A 27,604-nucleotide genomic window follows, 5' to 3' on the forward strand; every position below is an offset into this window, starting at 1 on the left:
TCTTAATACTTACTTCCTGGGTGTTTTCCCTAAGCCCATTGTTTCCCATCTCTCTTCCTTTCCACTTGCCATTTGAATCTCTCTCATCTGAATACCTGGTAAACTGTTTCACCTTGAGATGGGTCCTCTATAAAGCTTTCTGACCTTCAGGAAGACTCAGGCACTACTTAATCACTGCTCAGATTTTACATCTTGCAAGTTATATTGTAGTTGTCTTTCCACCAAATCTGTGCACCAGACACCTTCTTAAAGGCAACAGGTATTTAAATCATCTGTGCACTCCTAGCTCTTAACATGGTGTCGGTGACTGTGGAGTGACCCTCTGCTGTCTCACCAAGACAGTGACTTTTGGTCTCAGAAAGAGGATTGCTTATCTCCCTTTAATGATTTTTGGTTGGTCTGATTCTCTTTCTTAAAAATAAATTAAGAAATGGAGAAACTAAGTCTCTCTTGAAAAAGTCCACTGCTCTTAGAGGGTACTGCAGACTTATGTTTATATGACGGGCCTGAGCCAATGATTGGCTCTTCTGGCTGTATTGTCAGCAACTGCTGTGAATTTTCACATCAGCTTTAGGACTGTGATTCCAGGTTGATCAACAGGAACAATTGAGTCGCCACTACTGTCTCTAATGAGAGGGGTGAAGTTCAGTTTTCAGAAGCGAAGGATAAAGAAAATGGCGAAGGGAAATACATTATTAAAATAGAACTTTCTGCATATTTAAAAATAGCACTGGCTTTTAAAAAATAATCCTCTGCCCTTTTGAGTGGGAATTTTTAGCTATATGGAAACATCGTTTAGTATTTTTTTCAAAGTTAAAATAGATAATTAAAAGGTTATGCCGATATAGTTGAATACATTTCATGAGATGACATAACGAAGACATCATTAAATGACATAGCAAAGACAACGTTTTATGTGGGAGGCAAAGCGTTGAGTGCGAACGGATCACAGTCAGTAGGTGGCAGCCTACACTTTGAAATGAGACTCCCTATTGGCATTTTACCAATGTTCGGAACGGAGGAGAAGCGGTCTAAATTCCATCAGAAGGGAGAATTTGAAGACTGTGGGTTACTGACCAAATACTGTAAAGCTGAACACCACCTAATATAAAAAAGGAGTTATGAACAGGGACAGTGCTATAAAAGAGGGAGACAGAATCATACTGTGTTTCAGATAATCCAGGTGAGTGGTAAGTGTGGGGTTAGCACCACTGAACTGCTTTTCTTCTTCTTTGTCCTTTGATAGAACAAAGTAATAGGAGTGCTTTGAAAACTGAAACTGAATAGTAAAACCTCATCAACACATTGCATATCAAATGGCACTTTTAAACTTTTTAGGCAAGGAGATCCCATGATGAGGAGCAACAACTGGAACTCAGAGAATTCTAGGGAAGCAGGGGGTAGAAGAGGGCAGTCAGAGGTAGTTGATTTTAGGGTGGGTGTGATTTTTATGTTGAATACCACACATTCCTTCTTTATGTTATGAGACATGTTCCACATGTCATATACAAAACCTGTCCTCATTATTGTAATTCTCAGCACAGTAAAGTGTGCTTGTGTTTTAGTCAAATAAGACTTTGATAGGTCAGGTTCAGGGTATTTAAAAAAAAAAAATCTTTATTGATTTCAGAGAGAAGAAGGGACAGGGAGATAGAAACATCAATGATGAGAGAGTCATTGATTGGCTGCCTCCTGCACGCCCCCAACTGGGGATCGAGCCCGCAACCTGGGCCTGTGCCCTGATCGGGAATCGAACCACAATCTCCTGGGTCCTAGGTTGACGCTCAACCACTGATCCACGCCCGGCTGGGCAGGTTCAGGGTATGTTTCTATATAACATTCTGTGCTGTTAGGAACGTTGCTGGGATGTGGTTCCTAAGGCTATACTTTGGTCCACTCATTGGAGGAGACATAGGTGAGAAAAGGAATAGCAGAGGGCTTACTGAATTAGTCTCCAGGCCTAACATCCTCCTTTTCATGGATTTGATGTTTTTCCATTACTGTATCCATTCCCCTACACCACAGCTGCAGGCTGTCGTAGCAGCTTGGGAAAATGAGTATAACCACTTCTTATGCAAACATAGAAATTGTATAACCAGATACTTTAATACACTGCATTCAGGAAGGGAAACTAGGACAGGCGTGTGGAGAGGGCAAGGCTTCGTCTATAATATGCCAATATTTGGGAGTTGACTCAGCCTTGGTGTCCTCATCAGTAAAGTGACAGGAAAGGGCCAGGTGGTCCTCATGGACACACATCTAGAAAATCTTTGTGCTTTTATTTCTTTCTTAAAGTGAAACACATTTGCTTTATGCTTTGATTTCCTTTACATTTAGAGGTTTTGTAATTATAACAGCTGTTATACCATCTTAGAACCCTGGGCAACCTTAGGCATGTAATTAAATTTTCTCTTAAGACGTTTCTTTTCCAGTATAATTTGTAAGCAAAATCCTTTGACAGGTTTCTTATACTTTTACATGAATTATGAAATAACATCAACAGAAAGTAACCTTTTATTATATGTTCTGGCTGCGAAGAAAAGGTTACTTGGGTGATAATCGTGCTCTTGGGTTCAGTGTCAGGGTTCCATTGAAGAATGGCAACCTGTGACATGGGGTTTGGCCTCTGAGCAGTTGAAACTAACTTTACTGAAGAAAAAACTTATAAATTAATGACAGTTCTTCAGGGAAATAGAATACATGGTTTATTCCCCCTGTTGAATATATGCATTTATGACTTCAGAGAAGATTGAATACCGGTTATAGGTTGTAGGATATCTAACTGTTCCATAAACTAGAAGTGGAAACAGGTACCAATAAGATGGTGTAAACTTTTTTTTTCTAATATGCCTCTTAAAAAATATTTTTGAAGGGTTGCTAGTAGCTTTAGATGTTTTTCTACTTCCCCAAAGTCGAACACTTTAAATTGCTCCTGATGTTACAAGGCCCATTTGTTTTCTAAAAAGTACACAGGTGGTGTAGTTAAAGAACATGTTTAGTGTGCCCTTCTCTTTATCTCTTCTTTTTTATCTAGTTGAAGGAGTTACCCTAGAGAATGGGATAAAAACATTGGCATGTACTTCATCTATGTTAGTCCCTTATATATTACTTTGATGTCCTTTCATCAATTTTTATTCCAAAAAAACGATTTTAGAATCTACTAAAATTAGAGTTGGTATAAGTGGTCACTCTATTTAAATTTCTTTGAACATTAAAATGGTTATGCTAAGTGAAATAAGCCAGGCAGAGAAAGACAAACATCACATGATCTCCCTTATATGTGGAATTTAAAGAACTTAATAAACTGATGAACAGAATAGACTCAATGACATGGAAGCATAGATCAGACTGACAAATGTCAGAGGGATGGAGGAAGGTGGGTGGGTGGAGGGGGAGAGAGTAACCAAAGAATTTATATGCATATATGCACAACCCAAGGACACGGACAATGGTGGGAAGAGGGATGGGGAGAGGGATGGGACAGGATGGAATGGGTCATTGGGGAGAAAAAGGGACATCTGTAATATTTTAAACAAAAAAAATAAAATAAAATAAAATGAGTATCATCATAGTTGGCATGTTGATCAATAGCTTAACAAATAACATTTAAGAAAATAAGATATTTAACATATTTTGTAGAATATCAGAACTGGAGAGAAATTGAGTGGTTGTTAGCTAGGGGTGATTTGGCCCTCCTGGGAACATCTGGCTATGTCTAGAGAGAATTCTGGTTGTCATAGCTGGGGATTGCCATTTGACATGTAGTGGATACAGTCAGGGATACTGATGCAGGATGCATAGGGCAGACCTCTCCCACCAAAGAATTATCTGGTCCATAATGTCAACAGTGCCAGGGTTGAGAAACCCTGATGTAGTCTCTCTCCATGGGATGTGGAAACTGAAGTTCTGAGAGGTTAAATGTTACTAGTTTGCCCAGTGGGTAAGCCAGTTCCCGAGCTTAAGCTTCCTACTCACAGTTCTGAGCTTTTTGAACTACATTGTTTTTCCCTCTTCTATATAAATGAGCAACTCATCTATATAAAAACATGAGATATGTAAGGAATATATAGGAATTTTAATAAAACTCAAGGGTTTTGATTATTCATGGAGTAAGAAGAAGCTAGTCATCAATAAGCATATTAAAGTTTTAAAAATTCTCTTTTTGTGATTCTTTTGTGAACAAGTTTTTTGATTAGGGCACTAAGTTGTTTGGGGTAGCAGCTGCTGCTTTGACAACGTTTTTTTCCTTAGTTGATTAAGCAATAAACGTTAGAGATCTCAACAGGTGTTCTCTCTTACGTTTTAAGCATCAGTGTAATGCCCTCAATTCAGTTTTTCTCAACTTTATTTGACAATGGAAGACTTTTAGAATTATTAAATGTGTGCAGCAAGGGCTTAGGAGATAGGCTAGTATTAAAGTACACCAAGAAAAATGGGATTATAGGTCAGTATTGTCAGAAAGTATAAAACTGACTGTCGGAGGAGGGGAGCTTGCAAGGGGTGTTTCGGAGGTGAGATCCCCAGCGTAAAGAAGGCCCGCGGAGCTGACATTGAGAGAATGATTTCTTCCTTTATAGTATACAGTGCTGGTTATGTGGACCATAGCAAGCAGTGCACAGTAGCATTCTGCTGGATCATCATTACATAAGGTTACCATCGTGCAGGATGGTCGGGGTCATGGATGGGACACCGAGACCTATCAGCTCTTACCCGACACACCTAACACTGACTCATTTATTTTTTTAAACATCACAATTAAGAATTAGAAACATGAAATTATATTTTATTAAGAAAAATATATATTGAGAGAGAGTAAAAGATCTTTTGTTTCACGTTTTCACTGTCAAGTATGATATGTATCATATGTCCATTTAATATTAGGTATGATAATGCTAAGTTAGCTTCCCAAATCTGGTGCCAAGTCATATGAAAATTCTCTTTCAGACTGGTACATTTTAAAAATTTTTATTGATTTTCAGAGAGAGAAGAAGGGAGGAGGAGAGAGAGAAAAAAACATTGATGTGAGAGCAAAACATCTATTGGCTTCCTCCTGCATGCCCCCTAATGGGGATCAAGTCCACAACCAGAATATGTGCCTTGACCAGGAATTGAACCGCAACCTTTCCATGCCCGGGATGACGCCCAGCCAACTAAGCCACACTGGCCAGGGCCAGCCAGACTGGTACTTTTAATGAGGGAAGAACACACTTTTTTTCATTAGAACTTAGTTATTTCTCAACTTAAAATGTATTAGATATATTTAATTGTTTTATTTTAGACAGCTCATTTTATAGTTTTTTTCATATTGAAGCCAGTGATTTCTTTCTTTATTTTTAAAAAAATACTTTTTCTGTATTTAGAGTTGCTTATTTGATTCAAATATAATTTTGATTAAGAGGCTTTTCTTTTTAGATTTCAGAAATTATCAGAACTGGAAGGGGATCAGTGTAACAACTTTTATATAGACAGTTCAGATTGCTCGGTATCTGAATCCCTGGATTCTCCCATCCTGTTTCGTTCATCTAGAGGAAACATCACACAGTCCATTAAATTACAACTAAAGATGCTGTTCCTTCTAGAAATTGCATGCCTGATGGCCGTGGCAGCTGTCTAGTAGCTTTATGTTGACATCGTGTTCAGATATTGAGCAGATGTTGTCACTTACCTGAAATCACTTACCTGTCTCAGTGATACATATAGGTTTACATCTATATGTGTAGGTTATTACAAGCTAGACATTCTTTGCTTTAATTCTAACTTGGAATTCCACTGGGTAGCACCTTCAATATAGTTATAAAGTCACTTGATAATTGAGTTCACCAGGAAAAATGACTTCCAGTCAAATTGCGAGTAGCCAGTAAAAACAGCCTTGCATGGAAGATGGCATTCATGCCATTTGCCAGATATTTGTTGAGCGAGTCCTATGTAAAGTCTTAGAGGATTGGAGCACAGGACTTTTGTTTTCTGTTCCCGTTTAGCATGGATGAGGTTTCTCAGTTGCTTTGATTGGCAGAGGCGATGAGGGATGAGTTAGGTAAAGGCTGGCAAATGTCATGTGCTAAGGAATCACTTGGGAAGCCTGTTGGGCAAAAAATTTTCAGTTTCATAGTGAGCAGCTACACCCAAAGGCAGCTTTAGCAATGAAGTGCTTGACCTTCTGCAGTGGCATCCTGCCATCCCTCTCCCCCTGAGGTCCTCTGGCCATCAGCTAGAAGGGGTGGCATCTGGCCAACCTTAAATTAGCCAAAAGATTCCTTTTCTGTAGTTTTGGCTCCCAGACCTTCAAGCATCATTGCTAATAAAGGATTTCTCTTCATCTCAGTTTCTGGGCAGGTCGTTCATTTAACCTCATCTTTTCCTCTTCTGGTGTCTGCCGGCTTGGAGTCCAGCACAAACAAAGATAGTTGTTTCTAAGCCACAAACAAACACACACAAACACAATATTACATTCTTAATTAATCAAGATCCTATAGACTCTGAATTTGAGTATTTCGTTCTTGAAAAAGAGGAGGTTTCCTCAAAACTCAAAAGTAAACTTATATCACTTTAGGAACAAATTAATTCTTAAAAAAAGAAAGGAATACATTAAATGTCTTAAATCCATTACATCTATTTAAATCTAAATTTAACAGTGATAGAATAGACAAAAAGTTCCACAGCATTTTTAACAAATTCCTCAGTCCAATAGGTCACCTGGGTCATTTGCCTGAAGAAGGCACCTTTTCTTTTGTCAAGTAAAGGGTCTGTGGAATTTATGTCCATGGATCATTTGGCCATTCAGCTTTTAGTTATTATATATATTATATATATGTTATATATATATTTACAACTCTGCTCATAATGTTTAAGTCTTTATATAAAAAGAGAGAAGTTAGGTATCATGGAATACAATTATTGTATGAATTCTGTTTGATTAAATGGCTTCATTCACCTGGCAGTCTGCTGAAAGTGAATCAGGAGGGCAGCCAGGATCCACTGTGTGCCCCAACCTATCCAGGCAATCTGCTGAAAGTGAATCAGGAGGGCAGCCAGGATCCACTGTGTGCCCCAACCTATCCAGGCAATCTGCTGAAAGTGAATCAGGAGGCAGCCAGGATCCACTGTGTGCCCCAACCTATCCAGGCAATCTGCTGAAAGTGAATCAGGAGGGCAGCCAGGATCCACTGTGTGCCCCAACCTATCCAGGCAATCTGCTGAAAGTGAATCAGGAGGGCAGCCAGGATCCACTGTGTGCCCCAACCTATCCAGGCAGTCTGCTGAAAGTGAATTAGGAGGGCAGCCAGGATCCACTGTGTGCCCCAACCTCCCCAGGCAGTCTGCTGAAAGTAAATCAGGAGGGCAGCCAGGATCCACTGTGTGCCCCAACCTACCCAGCCTCTCCTGATTCAGATACTTGTCAGCAGAATTTGAGCCAAATAGCCTCAATGAAGCGTCTCCCTCATTCACTTCTTGCCAAATTACATTTATTTGCCCTCATATCTAGTTCACTCTATTTCTTCAGGCTTGGGGCACCTCACCACTCAAGCTTTAGTGCCCATTTCACCTAAAAATTTCAGTGAAGTAACATTTCAGTAAAATGTGTTTTCTAGGCTAGGTGATCCTTGGCTGTCAATATTCATTTTCCTCAGGGAGCAACAGCCGAGTTATAGCACTATCCTTCACTGTTTAAATTTTCTTATAGTAGTATAGTGCTGCTACTGCTGTCACTTATTTCCACCCTACATCCCATTTCTCTCAGAATAACCTGTGTTCCAGGGAATTACAGGATCAGAGGACAGACAGTGTTCTTTTTGAGAGTTGTAGATAGGTCCACGGCTTTCAGAGGGAAGGAGAGTCTAACATATCAGGATTTCCTGCTTTGTATTGTTTTCGCAGGTACCCTCTGATACTACTTTATATTTGTAGTCTCTAATAGGGCCTTTGTTTAACAGCTTGAACCTTTCCTCCCTAATTTCTGGTGGACTGCTAAAAGATTAAGTCCAATTGTTAGCATTTGATGTATTTTCTCCCTTCCAGACCACATGGTATCTATTTTTCCCTTGTGGGTCCCTTTTGTGGAAGCTTTAGGGCTTTAGCAACTTGTCACTGTTTCTCCTTGGCTGTCCTCTTCTTGCCATCATTGTGCGTGCAGCCTTAAGTGGTCTGGTGTCCATCCTCTAGAGAACAGCCAAAGGTGAGGGGTGTGGGGGCGGGGAGAAGGAAATCAAGAGGCCTGTATTAATGGTACAGTGACATGAGAATCTATGGACCCTGCCTTTTTTAACATTGTGGTATCTGGTGCTCAAGGAAACTTTAATTTTCATCAGTTCCCCCAAACCACCTCATGCATCCATAATATCTAAATAAAAACAATGGGCTAGCTATGAAAATGTAAGATTAAGACAAGCCATCTGGCTTTAGTCTCCAACTAGAGTGCTTCTCTTAAGCTCCTCTTACATATATATATTCTGGAGTTTCTGCTGCCTGGCAACTCCATCAGTTTCTGTTTGGGTCATTTTTTATAGTTTCTGTAGAACTGGAAGGTGGCCACTCAAAATAGTCCTGGGTCCATTTAAGCATGTGATATGACTGCTAGGCCAACTGCTGCAAGTGACAAAGGGATATGAAGTCAGCTATGGGTTGAGGTGCTCTCAATAGAGAAAGACTGGCATTGACTGTAACTATCGCCACATTGACCAGTGGACACAGGAAGTAGGTGATTAATATTGAAGTGTAATCTGACAGGCAGAAAAAACATCCCTGAACTTCATCTTGGGGTAAGGCACTTCTTTAGTATGTCCTGGGATTACTCAGGTTATTTTCCCTGTAACAGAGACCAATTTACTAGGCCTGGGTGCTTGCTGGAGATACTATAAGGGAAGATAGATGCCTTTCAGTTGTGTGTGTACATATGCAGGATAAGTGTTTGAAATAGGTCTCTAGACAGCGACACCAGGATTCACTTCATAGCACTGCTTTTCACCCTTGCCTGTATGTTACAGTACTGATGCTTAGGTCTCCCCTCAGAGACTCTGAGTTACTGGTCTGGGGTGTGTCCAGGTGTTGGAGTTTTAGAAGGTCCCCAGGTGATTCACATATGCAGCCAATTTTGAGAACTGCTCTAGAAGGTACTAAAATTTTTAAGATGTGGTCCCTGCCTTTAAGGAAATCCCAGTACACTTGATAGGCCAAAGCATAATTACATGGTAAGTAAAATAACAGTGTAAGAATGAAATAACATAGAACTATGTAAGAAGTGCCTGTAACTTTGCTTCTTTTATTTAGGCCAGAATTTAAATGACGGGGTGGACTAAATTGTGCACTGAGAGTTTTGATAAAAAACGACATCTGAGATTTGTGGAAAAAGAGACAATTGAACATACACATCTACTTTTCTCCAAAAACTCCACCAAAATGTCAAGGGATTTTCTTTTTGTAAAGGCTTAAATCCACAAGGATGGGAGAATGGGACTGGAGGCAACATGAACCAAGTGCTGGAAGCTGGAAGGCAAAGGGCTTAGGCTTGGAAAAATAGAACCTGGAATGGGCAGGGGGTCAGCCAAGAACCCCTGGTTTACGTCACAGAATTACCCAAAGGATCAGGAGTTGGCAACACCAAGTACCTCTGGGAATAGGGGTGAAGAGGGTTGGGGCTCTAGAATAAGGAGAATTTGTTGAAAGTCTATTTAAGAAGCCCTCAGATCTCCAACTTTTTTCTATCACCTGGCAGAATCCTGTAAGTTAATTCTTCATGGAGAGGGCAGATGTTAACCCATTTAGAGGTAAGGGGGTGCTGGGAAATGTAGCCCTTATTCTGTGTGGATATGTGCTCAGCTAAAACTTATAGTACAAGAGAGAATGAATAATGGGGGATAATTAGCAGTGAGTACTGTGCTTACGTATACAGGAATTTGCTACGTTAGTATAATAATATTAGTAACAATAATGATGTTAATGATAATAGTAGCAGCAAACTCTTACAGTGCTTTCTACATGCCCAACACACTTCTAGGAACTTTATGTGTATTAACTCCCCTAATCCTCAGAATCTTGTGACACTGGTTCTTTTATCCCATTTTGTAGATGTAGAAAGGGAGGCACTAAGGAGATACGTAACTTCTTCAAGGTTTCACACCAGAACCAGGCCTAAGACTTCATCTTTCTATGATTAAACCTGACATTGTGATTAAGTTTCAGAAAAACCTGATTTCTAATTAAAGTTGTTTAATATGTTGGCTTTGTGTTCTCTTTGGAAAAAATGATTATACTGATATATGTGCTTGGTAAATGTAAGGGATTATTACTAGTTTTATAAAGCTATTTTGTTTGTACAAATTCAAGTAACAATACAAATAATTTAACATTTGAAGTGTATTGATTTTTTTTCTCTTTAAAATGGGTTCATATACTTTTTTTTTTTTTTAAAATATATCTTTATTGATTTCCGAGAGAGGAAAGGAGAGGGAGGGAGAGAGAGAGTTAGAAACATCAGTGGTGAGAGAGTCATTGATCGAGCCCGCAACCTGGGCATGTGCCCTGACCGGGAATCGAACCCCGATCACCTGGATCCTAGGTCGACGCTCAACCGCTGAGCCACGCCCGGCTGGGCCAAATACTATTTTGAATACTGTTATAGAAGGTGGCAAATGACATAATTAAATTGGTAATTTAGAACATAACTCTGGCATGTGAGACTAAAGGCAGGGAGACCAGGATGGAGATGATTGTTGAGTCTAGAGGTTCTTAAACTTGAGCACCCATCAGAATCACCTGGAAGGCTTGCTCAATCAAAGAATCTGATTCAGTCGGTCTAAGGTGAGGGCCAAGAATTTTCACTTCTAACAAGTTTTCAGGTCTTGTTGCTGCTGGTGGTCCAAGGACCACAGTTTCAGAACCACTCTATTCTTCAGAAAGGTAAGAAGAATTTAAACCGTGGCAGTGGAGGAAAGGTGGAGCCAGGAAGAGGTAAATAGACAATCAGGGAGAACTGATAGGCTTTGTGATTCTTTGGAAGTTGAGGCAAATGGAGAGGAAAGGACCTAGGGCAATTGTCAGGAGTTAAACACTGAGTGAAAGACAGACTGAAAAGTTTCTGCTAGGTATGCAATTAGAAGGCCATTAGTGACTCGCTGACCTAAATAGAAGCATTTTCATAGAAAAGCGGGGTCAGAAATAGATTAGATGATTAAAGCTTCAAGGGAATCTGATTATCCTGTAATAGCATATAGAATATGGATGTCTTTAATTTTTTAAAAAAATTTATCTTTATTGTTGAAAGTATTACAGATATCCCCTTTTTCCCCCCATTGATCCTCTCCACCCCACATCCCCCCCCCCCACCTTCACCACACTATTGTCTGTGTCCATGGGTTATGCATATATGCATATAAGTCCTTTGATTAATCTCTCCCCACCCACTCCCCCACCACCACCTTACCACTGAGATTCATAAGTCTGTTCCACACTTCTGTGTCTCTGGATCTATTTTGTTCCTCAGTCTATTCTGTTTATTAGATTCCACATATGAGTGAGATCATGTAAAACTGAATCAGGAAGAATCAGAAAACCTCAATAGGCTAATAACAACCGATAAAATTGAAGCAGTGATAAAAAAAAACTCCCAGCAAACAAAAGCCCTGGTCCAGACGGGAGCTTTCAAATTCTTTAAGTTGTAGTGTTAGATAGTTTATTAAAAATTTTTCTTGCTTTTTGAAGTAACCTGCAGTGCTATGAACTTCCCTCTTAGGACTGCTTTCACTGTGCCCCATAGATTTTGGGTTGTTGTGTGTTCATTTTCTTTGTTTCCAAGAAGTTTTTGATTTCTTTCTTGATCTTATTGGTAACTCACTCATTGTTTAATAACATGTTATTTAGCCTCCATGTGTTTGAATGTTTTTGAGTGTTTTTACTGTAGTTGATTTCTAGTTTCATGCCCTTGTGATCTGAGATGCTTGATATCATTTCACTCTTCTTGAACTTGTAGAGACTTGTTTTGTGTCCTAACATGTGGTCTGTCTTTGAGCATGACCTATGTGCACTTGAGAGGAATGTATATTTTGCAGCTTTAGGGTGAAATGTTCTGTAAATATCAATTAAATCCATCTGATCTAGTGTGCCATTTAGTCACCATTTCTGTGTTGACTTTTTGTTTAGAAGATCTATCCAGTGAAGTCAGTGGGGTGTTAAAGTCCATGACTATGACTGTATTGCTGTTGATCTCTCCCTTAAAGTCCTTAAGGTTATTATTGATAGGTCCTTATTTATTGCCATTTTAATTCTTTATGCCTATGTTTTTCTGTTTCTTCTGATTATTACAGCAGCCCCTTTTACATTTCTTGAAATGCGTCTATTTCTACTTCTAATTACAGCAGTCCCTTTAACATTTCCTGCAGTGCTGGTTTGGTGGTGATAAACTCCTTTACCCTTTTTTTTTTTTAAATCTGGGAAGCTCTTTATTTCACCATCTTGAATGACAGCCTTTCTGGATAGAGTAGTCTTAGTTCCAGATCCTTGTTTTGCATTACCTTGAAGACTTCATGCCATTCCCTTCTCGCCTGCAGAGTTTCTGATGAGAAGTAGGCTGACAGCTTTATGGGAGCTCCTTTATAGGTAACAGATTGCTTTTCTCTTGTTGCCTTTAATATTCTCTCTTTGTCTTGAATTTTTGGCATTTTAATTATGATGTGTCTGGGCATGTACTTTGGATTCTTCTTGCTTGGAATTCTCTGTGCCTCCTGAACTCGTGTGACTTTTTCTTTCACCAGGTTTGGGCAGTTTTCTGCCATTATTTCCTCAAACAGGTTCTCTAACCTTCCCTTACTTTTGATCTCTTCTGGCATTCCTATGAGGCAAATATTGTTACCTTTCATGTTGTCCCACAGCTCCCTTAGACTCTCCTCCTATTTTTTAATTGTTTTTTCTTTTTGGATCTCTGATTGAGTGATTTTTTTTCTACCCTGTGTTCTAATTCACTGATTCGATCCTCAGCTTCCTCTGATCTGCTGTGTATTCCTTCCAATGTATTCTTTATTTCTGCTATGTCATTCTTAATTTTCTTCATAGTTTCCATATCTTTTTTCATGCTGCTGAGAATCCTTACAGTCAGTATTCTGAACTCTATATCTGATAGATTGCTTATCTCCATTTCATTTAGCTCTTTTTCTGGAGACTTTTCTTGTTCTTTCATGTGGGGCTTGTTTTTTTGTCTCCCTATTTTGACTGCCTGTTTGGGTTTGTTTCTATGTATTAGGTAGATCTGCTAGGACTCTCAGTGTTTTTGGAGGATCTCTGGTACAGGCCAATGTCAGATGCTATTTGTGACTGGCCTTGAGTACCTGGTTTGGAGCTATCAACAACCCATGGCTTGAGGTCCCTCTTTTGGGCCTGGGTGCAATTGGACTGGACCAAGCTGCACACCAAAGTCTGTTTTTCCAAGGCCCGGGTCCAGAAGCAAATCAGGCAAAGACTCAAAGCACTCTGAGGTCTGCTTCTGCCTGCAGGCTGATTAATCTGATTCTCTTAATGAGCGTCAGGCTGTAGAACCTCCTTGGGGTAGGGTGAGAGGTTTTCCAACAGGGTGAGGCAATTGCTTCCCCCTCAGGCAAAAGCTACTTGGAAGGTGTTTTCCTCTGCAGTATGGGAGAATGACTTGGCACAGGAATACAGAGGGATGCCCCCTGAGCTCTATCTCCAGAGCCCACAACCCTAGATTCTCCTCACACAGCTCCAGTCTACTCTGCCCTCCCTCTTCTGGTGCCAGAGGTGAGTAGCTGCACATGAAACTTTATGCGTTGGCTCTTTAAGAGGGTGCCTGCAGTTCCAGCTGTGTCTCCCTGGCAGACAGAAATCTGGCTGCTTTTCACAGCCAGATGTTATGTGGGCACCTTTCTCAGTTCTGGTGCTCTTGGCTGGGAAACCCATCCTGGGGTTTAGGCCCCAGAGTCCTCAGTGGGAACCCCCCACAGCTGAGATACCCCTCTGGACCTTCAGCTGCTGCCTGTGGGAGCCCAGACAGCTTTCTTGTGACTTCGCACTTCCTACAAGTCTCCACGTGGTCTCCCACTTTTCCTCCTTGGTTAGAAGGGTGCTCTCTAGCTCGTCTTCAGTTGCATTTGATTATTTAGGATGGTTTTGCTATATTTTAGTTATAATTCCAGTTTGTTCCTGGGAGAGTATCAGTGTAGCTTCCACTTAATCCAGTACCATCTTTAATCTCTCGCATTTTTAAGATTTTGAAACACTAGGTTATACTCTGTACCATTGCTCATTTTAGCTGGCTACCTGGGTTGGATCAGACTAAAGGGTTCATGCTATGCATTGTGATACCTTCTGGCTTTTCCCTTGACCGTTGGTTTAAAAGTGGATCTGACATTTAAAAACGTTTCTATATCCAGTTTATCTCAAGTGGAACTCATCCTTCTGCATATATGTATTAGTTTTACATCCATGTAGAAACCGTTTTCCTTGCATTTTGTTATGTATGGTGGCTTTCAAAGCCCTTTCTGACTGTTCGATCCTACTTATGGATGCGCAAGACAACTCAGACTTAAAACTTCAGAGTTGTCAAGTTCTTTTGGATTTACCTTGGGGTTTCTCTCACTGCTGTTCCTACTGTCACTATTATAGTTCATGTCCTCAATGCTTTTGTCCTGAATGATTATCATATTTGTGAAAAGAGTCTTTGTTCTCACTCCTTCTTACTCTAGTTCGCACTATGCATCTGAGATTAATTTTCTTGGAATACAGCTCCTGATCACAGTACTTACTTGTTTAAAACCTTCCCCATGTTTAATAGTAAAGTTCAGTTTTCTTAGCATTTAAGATCTTAGGTGAACTGGCTTTCACTTTTCTTTCCAACTTTAGTTTTTAACCCCATCTTTTGTGCTTCATCCACACTACTCACTGGTTGCACCAAAGCTTCCCTGCCTTTCTGTTTTTCTTACAGCTTCTGCCCCTCAGAACATCCTCCCTTTCCTCTCACTTGTTCTTGTCCATTTCCATATAGTGCTACATCTATAACTCATTATATTTATTCTGTCCCATATTTTACTTACATATAAAATTCATCTTCATACCTCCCACGATGCCCATATTAATCCCAGACACAGAAATTGATTGAATGAATGGAAGAATGGGAAGCTGGTTGTCTTGATTTAGTGAAAATAAAGTGATGATTCATTTAAGTGTCACAGTAAGAGTATTGTGAATCAGTGAATAACTTCTAATGGAATTTGCTAATGCTGCTGTGAGTGAGGCATTAAGGGACCTCTTCTAAGTATAGTCTATCAACTTTGTCATATCTCTTTTGATTGTTCAGAAATCTTTTTATTTTAACTTCTTTGTATTTGATTATGTCTTAGATATTTCAGTGAGCTGAATATATCCTGATTGTGAGATGTCACTATTATATTATGCTGTTTATGAGAAGCTTGTTAAGCATCGCTTGGATGACGTGTATAAGTATACATATACACACAGATATGAATTCACCCATATTTTACCTGAGCTTCATATGGTGGACAGCTGTGCTTACTCACACAGTGGTTATTAGTTAGATCTTATGAATGGATGCACTAGCCAGATTAATGATCTGTACCAGTTATTTTCTGCCTTTTGATAAATTCCATTGATGTGTTTTCTGATTCTGCTTTAGTTACTCATTGGAGTGTGAGCTGGAAAAGTTCCAGTAATGAGTCTATGGAAGTGATGCATAGGATTTGTTGGTTGTAATTGAATTTAGAGGAAGAATCATCTAACTCCAGCGTAAGAAATTATAGTACTATAAGTTATAAATATTATAAAACATTTCAAATTTAGAACAGAATGATACAATTGAATTTTCAAAACTAACTTGTTTTCTTTTTGGCCAAGCATCAATAATTTGGGGCCTTTAGACTCTGTTACTTTTAGGACTATTTAAGAATTATAGTTATGGTATTTGTGTTTAGCTCTGCCTATACGTGGGCCTTGAATTTGTTCATATATCAGTGAGACTCACAGCTATTCTAAAAAGAGCAGATACAGTTAGTGAATGATGTTTATTTTCTGGTTAAAACAGTTTTTTTTATTCATTTGAGCTTTATTTTATTAATAGCTCTTCAATTGGGACTTAGAATTGGTTTACTGTTAAATTTTTCCTGTTTACAAAGGGGAGAGCTCATTTATTTTTCATACTTTGTCATGTTGTTCCCTTTGCTTCTGAGAAAAGGGCAACAAGCTATTTAGATAGGGAAGTTTAGGCTATTTATAAAGCTAGGCAGGTTAATTTAAATTGACAGCTTGGTAATGTCCTCCTTGGTGAATGACGCACATGGGTTTTAGATGATGTTGGCGTGCTGTTTTCACTTATAGTTAGGAATTAGCTGGAGGAATTTGTGTGCTTTGGGCTTTGGTTGACGTAGGTACTTGGTACAGATACGTTTTAGGAAACATCTCATTTCCATATAAATAAAAGAGGATTAAAAAATATTTAGATGGCTTGCCCTTAAATTCCAGCTGGTATAAGGATGATGAAAATATTTCTTTTGACTTTCTGGAAAGACAACTTTGGTTATGTTTAAGCAAAGTGAAGTCATTGCAGGTTTATTCAGAAATACTTTTCATTTTTTTGGAATCATTTTTTAGTATCACCTATATGTACATTTATTTAAAGATTACATTTTTAGTGCACATTTCTCTAAACTCCAACTAATCTCTTAGTAAGTTTTATAGATAGCTTCACTTAAGAAATTTTTAAAATCACATCAATAACCTTGTCAATTTGATTTCAATGAAAGACGAGCCAAAGAGGTCATCTACCGTGACAGAACTGTGGTTCTCTTTTTAAAAGACAGTAAATATCAGTTTGATTGAAATGGTTTGTTTTTTTTAAAATATCTTTTTATTGATTTCAGAGACAGGGAGGGAGGGATAGGGAGATAGAAACATCATCAATGAGAGAGAGTCATTGATCAGTTGCTTCCTGCATCCTTCCTACAGGGGATTGAACCTGCAACCCTGGCATGTGTCCTGACTGGGAATGGAACTGGAGACCTCCTGGTACATGGGATGACACTCAGCCAACTGAGCCACACTGTCCACACTGGCTGATTGAAATGGATTTCTGTGTGTGTTTTTTTATTTTTGAGTGTCGCTTACTTCCACTCCCTCATGAAATGGGCTTTTGTTTTCTCCCTCCCTCCTACTTTGCAGACAGTGTTATGTTAAGGTCACCAGTTATCACATTTTCAGCCGTCATCTCACTTTCTATTGGTAGCATACAGCACAACTCCATTGCACTCCCTCTTAGAAATACTTTCTTCATTTGGCTTCTAGGCCAGCACATTTTCCTAGTTTTCCTGCAAACTCTTTGGCTTTTTTCTTCTTCTCAATATTGCTGATTTATTTCTCACCTCTTGTCTTTGTAACATTGGATTTTTTCTCTATGTACTCATTTAACCTCACCTAGTCCCATGTTTTTTAATGCCGTCTCTATGCGTAAGACTTTCACATATCAAAGTCAAATTAATAGCTTTATCTTAATGTCTGAAGGCATCTCAAACTTAATATCTTCAAAACTGAACTCCTGGTATCTCAACACACTTCTTTGTGGTTTTCCCTTTTTTAGTTAATGGCAACTGTCTCCTTCAAGTTGCTCAGGGCAAAAGCCTTTGAATCATCTTTAGCGTTTCTTTGACTCATACTCCACATCCATTTCATTGGCAAATCCTTTTGACTATCTTTAGACTATGTCCAAAGCCTCACACCTTTTATGCTACTATGATTCATCATCTCTTACTGGGATTATTGCGGTATCCTGTAATCAATCTTGCTGTGTCCACTCTTGCCTATTTATAGGCTGTTCATCAAATAGCAGCCAGAGGGATCCTGTTGAAATGCAATTTCAGAGAAGGGCATGATTTTGCTTATTGGCTTCCTGTCAAGTCACCTACTTGACTCATTCTCACAGTAAACCTCAGAGTGCTTACAGTGACCTACAAGGCCTTGTCCGATCTGTGCCATCTCCCCATCCCTTCCTCTTAGTTCTTCAACTTTGTCTCCTATCACTGTTTCTCTTACCCCAGACCAGATATTCTGAACTGTTTGTCTTTCCCCTGATGTGCTTAACATGTTCATACCCCAGGACCTTTGCACTAGCTGGTCCCTCTGCCTGGAACATATATTCCCTTGCCTGTATGCATGGTACACTTCCTCGCTTCCTTCAACTCTTCCTTTAAATGTCACATCTCAGTGGGTGTTTCCCCATCTTCCTATTTAAAATCACAGTAGCCCCACCTGCTCCCCTAGTCACCTAATCTCTGCTTTACTATTCTCCATAGCACCTGACATCATTTAACACACTCTCTATTTTACTAATTTATTTTGTTTTTATCTTTTTCCTGAGTGGAATGTAAGTTCCATAAGGATAGGATTTTTTTTTTTTCTTTCTTCTGTATCCTCTGCATCTAGAATAGTGTCCACACAGTATTGGGTACTTTGTGTTTGAATAAGTATGAATTTTTAGTCTTTTCAGTATCATAATTCTTCTGATACAGATAGAAAGTGAGCCTTAGGAGTTTAGTAATTTGTGGAGATGGCACTTGAACCCATATCTGTCTTGGCTATTAGTGCAATCACTGTATGTATCATTAATTTACCATTGGGTACTGTGTGTATGAACTTTACATCAGGTTAATTGCATTGTAACAGAGGAAGTCATCAGTATTATACATTCTATGTGTGCTCTTACCCTCAATCATTACCTGTTTGAGAGAAACTAGAAACAGATTTTTAATATTTAATTCATGTTGAAGCAGCTTTTCTAGATCATAGAAACATGAAGAGAGAAGTTATTTCCTCAAGCTAAGCATCTTTTGGAGTAAGAATTCTGAGAAACTCAATTCTTCTGCTTTCTAGCAGCAAAATTCTATATTTACTGAGATGAAAAATATCTGAATCCAGGGAACTAGAAGCAGCAAGGAATAAATAAGAACACTTCCTCTGGTTCAGGTATTCCATGGGTATGGATGCCAAGGTGGCAGCTGGAATATGTGTTCATTTTCTACCAGTGAATTGTTCTTCATTCAATGGAATCATAAATTTCCAGAAGTTATCAAGCAACTCACAGTCAAATAGGGAACTGATGAGGGATAGAGGTCACAGTCAGAAGGTAGTCACAGATCGTGATGAGTATGAATCATGCTTTAAGTTTTTGCAGCTGCTTTTGGAGTGCAAACTGTAGGATGTGTCTAGTTGGCATTTCCTAGCACCTGCCCTATTCGTGGTTCATATTGAAAAGGACTGATTGAGCTGAAAGTAAATTCTACGTGCCAAGAAGAACTGGTACCCCTGGATTATGGAACTGAAATATGCATCCCAGATCTGTCCTCAAACTTTAGGTCAGCTGGCCGGACTGTGGCTATTGCAGTGTCCATTCATCGAGGACCCTTAAATTAGAATTTTTCATGAAATGCTGATATTGGTTGAGAGGTGGAAAGATTTCAGATGAGAATTTAGTTATATGCTAATAACATTATGCCTTGTGGTTTCACTGGAAAGCCTGAGGTGTTTGTTTGTTTATTAGGAACAGAGGTAAACCGAATATTTGAACAGAGTCAATGCACAGATTTTGCCTTTCTTTTAGGAGCTTAGTTTCTCAATTTCTAGCCACTAGCAGCTCCAGGCTCCATTCTCTGACACCTCAGGCCAATAAGACTGTCTGTCTGTCTGAATTCTAGCTGTCTCATGTCACAGAGACTGGGGAGTCTTCTCAGAGGATTTGCCTTATAAATGTCGTGTTCCTCCATGGTGATTCATTTCCTCCAAGTGTCCAATCTCTTTCAGTTTAGGCCTTTTTGTTTAGCCTCTCCAATGCCTTTAAGTAGTTGTTTGTTATATTTTGTTCAGAGTTTATAATCATTAGATGTAGGAGGGTTACTCTGTCATTATTAAAATTAGAACCTCAATAAGTTGGGATATGTAGAGTTTTCATTATCATTTAGGTCAAAATACTCTCTAATTTTTAGTATAATTTCTTACTTGAATCATGAGTCACTTAGACATATATTCAAAATTTTTTTCTAACATAAGGATTTTCTAGTTATCTTTTTGTTAATTTTAGCTTAATTCCACCATGGTCAGAGAATATACTCTGTATGATTTTAATTCTTCAAAAATCATTGAGATTAGATTTATAACCCAGTCTATAGTTAATTAATGCCAGTGTTCTCTGTTCACCTGATTTGTATTCCTAGCTGTGAGGTGTAGTAGCTATCAATTTAGTCATGTTTATTAATGGTGTTCAAATCTTACATAGTTTTTATTTTTTTATTTTGGTGTGCTCTGTCAGTTACTGAGATTGGTATGTTAAAATTTCCCACTATATTGGGAATTTATCCATTTCTTCTTTTAATTCTGTGTTTTTTCCTATTTATTTGGAGCCCATGTTGTTATGAGTTTAAATTATGTCTTCCTTGTGAATTGAACCCTTCAAAGAATGAATTTTCCCTCTTTATCTCTGGCAATGCCTTTTCCTTTAAAGTCTACTTTGTCAGCTATTAATGTAGTGACAAGTTTCTTTGGATTGGTTTTTCATTGTATATTTTTTTCTTTCTTTTACTTACAACTTTCTGATATCTTTATTGTTTATTTTGTTTTAAGTAGTTGGGTTTTTTTTTTTAAATCCCAGTGTGACAATCTGTCTTTGAATTGTAACATTTAGATTACTTACAGTTAATATAATTATTGTTTGCATTTAAGTCAGCCATCATACTATTTTCTATTTCCTTCACCTGTCCTATGCTTTTTTCCTCCATCTCACCATTACCAGCTCATTGACTTTTTCAGTTGTACTCTGCATGACATTCTTCTCATTTCATAGTAGGATGACTTTACTTTCTTTTTTTTTTAGGAAAAGATAGAGTTTTTAATACCCCATTGTGTGAACAAGGAATTGTTGGATTTGGGATTGGAATTGCAGTCACTGGTGCCACTGCCATTGCAGAAATTCAGTTTGCAGATTATATTTACCCTGCTTTTGATCAGGTAGGAAGATTGCATTTTACTGTAATTGATCATTTTTAAGGTTAAGTCTGTGAAGTATTGAAGTCTTGCCTCCACTCTCCTACCCCCTATCATAGGAACTTTTTATTATTTTTGAGCCAGTGCATTGCAAGTTATGTTGTTATGGGCATATATTTAAAGATCTAATAAAATGGTTGAAGAAAATGGAAGGGAATGAAGGACTCATTGTGACATGTCTCTCTCTTTGCCCTCCTCAGATTGTTAATGAAGCCGCCAAGTATCGATATCGCTCTGGGGATCTTTTTAATTGTGGAAGCCTCACCATCCGTTCCCCTTGGGGCTGTGTTGGCCACGGGGCTCTCTATCATTCTCAGAGTCCTGAAGCTTTTTTTGCCCACTGCCCAGGAATCAAGGTATCCTCATTTATGCACTTTTTGATGTTTCCATTTTGGTTCATTTGGTTAATATTAACTAATACGCTTATCTAGAGGAAAGCAAACAGGATTTTTGGAATTTACATAAACTTTTTTAAAAGAGAGCTTAGTATTTTGTTTTAGATCCACTAATCCATTGCTCAGGTTTGTAGAATATTTTTTTTGAAGCAGCACCTGGCTTGACCCTGACATTAATTTCCGGCTTCCAAGAATAAGACTGAGAGCATGGTTTATTTTTCCTCTCTTTCAAAGCTCTGTTTCTTTTTACCTTAACAGATTCTGGGGTAAATTAATAAATCTACTGTTTAATTCATAGAGGGATAAGACTTTTGCTTTTAGTTTGTTTCTTTTTAAAGAAACTAAAAAAAGACTTTGTTACCTAGGTGTGCTTTTCAGTCCAGGTAAGGTAGTATTTGCTCAAACAATTAACTTTCAAGAATCTTTCTTTTATAGCCTTTCACAACAGTCTTTGGTTTCTGTAATAAGTTAGGTCTTTTACTAAAAACATTTTGCATATATTAAGTCTTAATTTTTTTTATATTATCTTCTTTTCTAGTTCTATTACTGAAGAGTTTTCTAGGGAATAATTATAAAAATTCATAGATATGTCCACCCAGGGCTGTGTGTCTGTTTTTTGATAACATGAACTGGTTGTGAACATGTATTTATGTTTTATTTTTATTTGTTTTTCTTTCTACTAGAGCAAAGTCATTAAGTTTTCTCAGTAGTGTACAGGTTGCATAATTTTTCAATGTAAACTGGGAGTAGTAAGTTGAGACAGAAGCCACATTTGATGCAACAGTTATTTTTGTGCTTAGCTGAACATTGATTTACATTTAATGTTTATGTTACCCAGTATTTTTAAGAACAGATCTTTCTTCTCAGTCCTCTACTTTCTCTACTCCCCTCCTCTTTCTCTTTTTTAATCCCAAATGAAAATGTACATATAGTACAAAATGCTAAAAATAAATACATGAATAAAGCAGATGAAGAAAATATAAGTAGTAATACAAGAGAAAGACATTGTGTTGTGCTAAGCAATGTGTTCAGCATTCTATTTACAGAAAATGAAATAGTGTCCTTCAATAAAAATGGTATGAAAATGATTTTGAAAGCCAAATACAGCTTGTTTCAAGGGAGCTTAGTTAAGCTTTTGTGATAAATTCAGGTTCGTTTTAATGGTAACTCTTTCTATGTAACTCTTGTCTTTATGCATTTATTTAACAATCATTAAAAATTACACCCAAGTTTGTGATTTGAGGCAAAATGGTGTAGAAGTTAAGAGCTTGAGCTGTGGTCCTAGTCAGAACTGGGCGAGAACCCTGGTCTAGCAAGAGACATAACCTTGGACAAGCTATTTGATCTCTTTTTTAGCTTTAGTCTGCATTTCTAAATTGGGGAAAATAATAATAGCTACCTTGTGGGGTTGCTATGAACAGCATATGAATTAGTCCCCATAGAGTTCTTAGCCCAGTTAACACATGTGCTAGTTGCTGTCATTATTATCTTCCTTATGATCACCCTCATTCTCAAGAAGACCCTGGAGCCCTTTCATGTCGACTGGAAGTGTGCAGTATCCACACTTTTCTTAAGCTTTGCAATAACTGGACATTACAGTGCCTGATCATAAATTTCAGTGGATTACTTTTTCACATAGGAAATGCAGACCATGTTTTTCATGGAAGAGGAGATTTTGATATTTAAAATTGGAGAAGAGTGTTGCACACCCTTTGAAATTAGCAGTAGAATATTAGTAGAAAATATTTCTTTATAGATAAATACAGAAAGATATTGAGAACTTTACTTTTTTGTTTTGATGAATGCTCTTTGCATAACCCTGTTATTATTATTTTTTTAATATATCTTTATTGACTTCAGAGAGAGGAAAGGAGAGGGAGAGAGAGAGATAGAAACATCAATGATGAGAGAGTCATTGATTGAGCCGGCAACCAGGGCATGTGCCCTGACAGGGAATCGAACCCCGTTCGCCTGGATCCTAGGTCGACGCTCAACCGCTGCGCCACACCCGGCCGGGCAACCCTGTTATTTTTTATGTATGTGCAAGTTTATAAGAGAAGAGCAGTTTTAGTCACCAGAATATGATAGACAGCTAATAAATGTTGAACAAGTGGAATATTTTGGGACAGTCTGTAAATTTTTATAAAAAATTCTCATTGTGCTAAAAATGCCAGATTTCTGTTTTTAAATAGTAACAATTGGTTACTTAAATATCAACCCTTCTTATAAAGTGAGTTTCCTAGGATATATTTTTACTAAAACTGTCTTTAAATAAATCTGTTTCTGCAGGTGGCTGTGCCCAGAAGCCCTTTCCAGGCCAAGGGACTTCTTTTGTCATGCATAGAGGATAAGAATCCGTGTATATTTTTTGAACCTAAAATACTTTACAGGGCAGCAGGTAAAGGTTTTCTTTATTTTATATTTGTGAATATCCTTATATTTTTGTTTTTATTTTTTTACTTGTGACTTTGGTTTATATTTACTTTGTAGAAAAAATTCTGATTTGTTCCATATTTAGTTTGTTCTCAGGTGTATATTTTATGTTAAGTTTAGGGAAAATCCATCTAGCCATTTTATATTTTGATTGTGGAAAAAAGAAGCAATGTGAATTATTTGAGAACGTAGGGACTATGGTCATTTACGTAGTAGATGCTTAGTAAATATGGGTTGAATGAAAAAGTGAATGAGCTCATTGTACTAAATGACATTAAATGCCCTTATAGCTGAAGTGTCTATATAGGTCTTCATCTAAATTAGAACACTTTTGGTAGTGAAGGAGGCACTATTGCTGTGTCATCAGGACCACATTGGGATGACGGTCTAAGGAAAACTGTGGTGTTCAGTCACCCTCCTTTTAGCTTAAAATCATGATTCTGTAAACATTCATCTGTGACTGTTTATTTATCAGTTGAAATCGGAATTTTGACATCAAATAATTTGCTTTGTCTAAAGTATATGTTGAATTCAGGAAACATGGCTTTGGCAAAGAATTATTTTCTTTGACTAGTTAAGATTAAAAATATTTTGTTTTATTGCAATGTGATTTACATACAATAAAATGCTTAGATATTAAGTGTTCAATTTGATCAATTTTTGACAGTCTTATACATCCATGTAACCACTGTGCAAAACAAGTCATAGAACATTTTCATCACTCCAGGAATGATGAATCCATTCATCTTCCCTGCCAATCCATTCTCCCTGTCCCAAACTTAGCCACTTTCTGATTGCTATTACGCTAGATTAGTTGCACATTTGGGGGCTTTATATAAATGGAATCACACTGTGTATGTTCTCTGTGTTTGGCTTCTTTTGCTCAACATAATGTTTTTGAAATTCATTCAGGTTGGTGCTTATATCAGTAGTTTATTCCTTTTTCATTGCTAAGTAGCATTCCATTGAATGAATAGATCACAGTTTGTCAGATTTTGCCTATTTTGTACAAGGTTGCTAGGGACATTGTGTGTGTGTAGCCTGTCTCAAGTCTCAGAGTTTGAGTTAAGCATGGGACATTTTTGTACATATGCTTTTGTGAATATGCTTTTATTTCTTTTGGGTAATAATTATCCAGGAATGGAGTCAGTGTGTCACAAGGTAGATGTAGATTTAGCTTTAAAGAACCTGCTGAAGAGAATTTTTCAAAGAGAGTTTTTCAAAGCTTTAAAGAACCTGCTGAAGAGTTTTCAAAGAGTTTTTCAAAGTGATTGAGCCATTTTACACTTTCATTAGAAATTTATCAGAGTTCCAGTTGCTCTTAATTTAAATATATTTTAAATTGAATCTCTATATTTTTTTAGGAACTGTATTGTGATCTGTATCCTATTATGGGATAAAAAATAATGTAAGAATTTAAAATTTTGAGGCAAATAGAAAGCATTGATGGTATGTATATACTGAGTAGCTATTTCATTTCTAATAGTTTGGATACCCTTATGGGAATTATATTTGTAAGGCCAACCAGCTGTTATAGCTAATCAATTAATGCATATTTTTTCAGTATTTAATAAATGGAGACTACATTGGAAACATTTGGAAAAATAATATTCACTTTGTTGAAATTTTGAAGTCAGGATTGGTAAGGGAAATGTTTAATGTTATAGGATTCCAGCTAAGCTAATGAGCTTGAGAAATTTGCTATAGGCTTGGTTGGGGGAAGATGAAAGTCTCTGATGAGGATCATGGTTCAGAAGTTTTTCAGAAGTTTTCCCATGATTGATTATGTGCTATTTCAAAGACTCTCACTGTGAATCTTTTCTGGACCCCCAGTGTCTCTATAAAGACCAAAAAGGTGCTAGCTTTTCCACAACTAGAGAGCTTCTCTGCAGAAGAAAGGAAAAAGAGTTAGCCACCAAAGTCTTCATATGAATGTTCTCTAGGAGGTTATCAAAGTTGATCACAGGGCCAGCAGCATGAGATTCAATTTAGAAATTAGAAATGAAAATTGTCAGTCTTCCTTCAAGACCTACTGAATTAGAACCTCTGGGAGGAAGGCCCACTTGCCTCTGTGTTAGCTCTCCTGGTAATTCTGACTCATACTAAATTTTGAGAATCACTGCTTAAGGTCAGTTCTGAAGCAATAATTGAAGTTGCTTATTTCCATTTACTTTATTTTATTATTGGTTCTTATACAGAATTTGGGATGCTTTTAAGCCATGGCTTTCTTTGATTTGGCCTCTGGTTAGAATCAGTATCTTGCAGCTGAACATATTCTGGTTTCTGCTTTTTTTGGGGGGGGGTAGAGGGGAGCTCTGACTGGTCTGACTGATTCTTCAGTTGCTGCCTACATACAGCCATCTCTTCTCTAGCTCTCTGTTAATCTCTCAGGTCTGTGTCATACTGGTGAAGTAAATGCCAAACTTCCACTTGTTTGGAATGACATGAAAAGAAATGGAACATTTTGATTCAGGTATCTGAGGGACCTTGTAGAAGACATGTCTGAATTGATGATCAAGTGGATCTAAAAAAAAAGGTGCTTTCATTTCAATGACCAGAGTAGTCTGACGATTTCTAAGTGGTGGCAATGGAAAGGCTTTTGGTATCCATAAATAATCATTTAGTGGACATTTTACTTACATTCTTTCTTCTTGAATTTCCAGCATATATTTGGGAACAGTCAAAACAAAGTGGATTAAAGATATGGACCTTTACGTTTAGATTTAAAAAAAAAGAGTTGATATTGTGAAGGTTCATAGAGTAATAAATATAGATATATATTATATTATAAATACCAGGCTGACCATTCTTTGTAAAAATAATTGGGAGTGGTGTTCATTACATATTAGCTCATAATTATCCAGTAATGTTAACTAGATGGAAAATAGTTGAGTATAAGTAAAGAGAACTTTTGAGTAGTCTAAGGAAATGTTCATAAAATTGATGCATTTAAGTCCCTGGAATGATAGAATAAATAGAGATATTCATGAATAAGACAATTTCAAAACAGTTAGATATATTACTTAGGCTTACCCCATTATTTATTTCCATAAATAATGGAAATTTATTTCTCTCACACAAATATTCAAATTGCTGGTCCAGGGCTGTGTGGTGGCTCCTCAGTTGGCAGAGTACCAGCGCTCTTCTGTCTATAAAAGAAAAATATAAGTGAAAGAAAAAAAAAATCTCTGATAGTTTAACCAGAAATTTTAAACAGATAAAGTAAGAATTAGTAAACTAGAAGATAAGGCCAAAGAAATGACCAGAATATAGTCTAGAGAAATAAAGAGAAGGAAAATACGGAAGAGACTTTGCTTGTGGAAGGGAATGAGTAAATACACCTAAGGAACAAGTGAGTGCATTTTCTAATAATGTTCATGAACAGGGCTTTGCTGACAGAAGAGGAATTCCCTGGCATATTTTTTCCATTCTCCTTTATCAGAACTAGATCGATACAGTAGGAAATATTTTAGGAAAGCATCAACTATTGATCATCAACTATTACTTTGCATCAACTATTACCTGCTTTTCCCTCCTGTAGCATCACTGAGGTAAGATGTGGTTTTCCCAAATCTAGAGTTGATTCTATACATAATTCCTAAAACAAAAGGGTGCCAGGTAAAGAGTTCCTTCGGAAGCTAAAGTATAAGGCATCTATAAAAGTTAACATGCCAACTCAAAGAACTTCCCTTTAATGTGTAATTTTTATCTATGCCTGTATAATTTGCATCACTAAATCC

At 37.7% G+C, this 27,604-nt stretch overlaps 1 protein-coding gene across 1 annotated transcript in view; it reads left to right on the forward strand.

Moving 5' to 3' along the window:
* The window catches only part of BCKDHB (branched chain keto acid dehydrogenase E1 subunit beta), a 163,125-nt gene that overhangs the window by 14,041 nt on the left and 121,480 nt on the right, over positions 1–27,604 (forward strand). Inside the window, exons 4-6 of the mRNA XM_081140032.1 lie at positions 20,867–21,000; positions 21,237–21,392; positions 23,721–23,829. Coding sequence (XP_080996158.1) covers positions 20,867–21,000; positions 21,237–21,392; positions 23,721–23,829 — 399 coding nt within the window. The remainder of the gene's footprint in view (positions 1–20,866; positions 21,001–21,236; positions 21,393–23,720; positions 23,830–27,604) is intronic.

Source organism: Miniopterus schreibersii, assembly GCF_964146895.1.
Source record: "Miniopterus schreibersii genome assembly, chromosome: 6".
NCBI classification, from domain to species: Eukaryota; Metazoa; Chordata; class Mammalia; order Chiroptera; family Miniopteridae; genus Miniopterus; species Miniopterus schreibersii.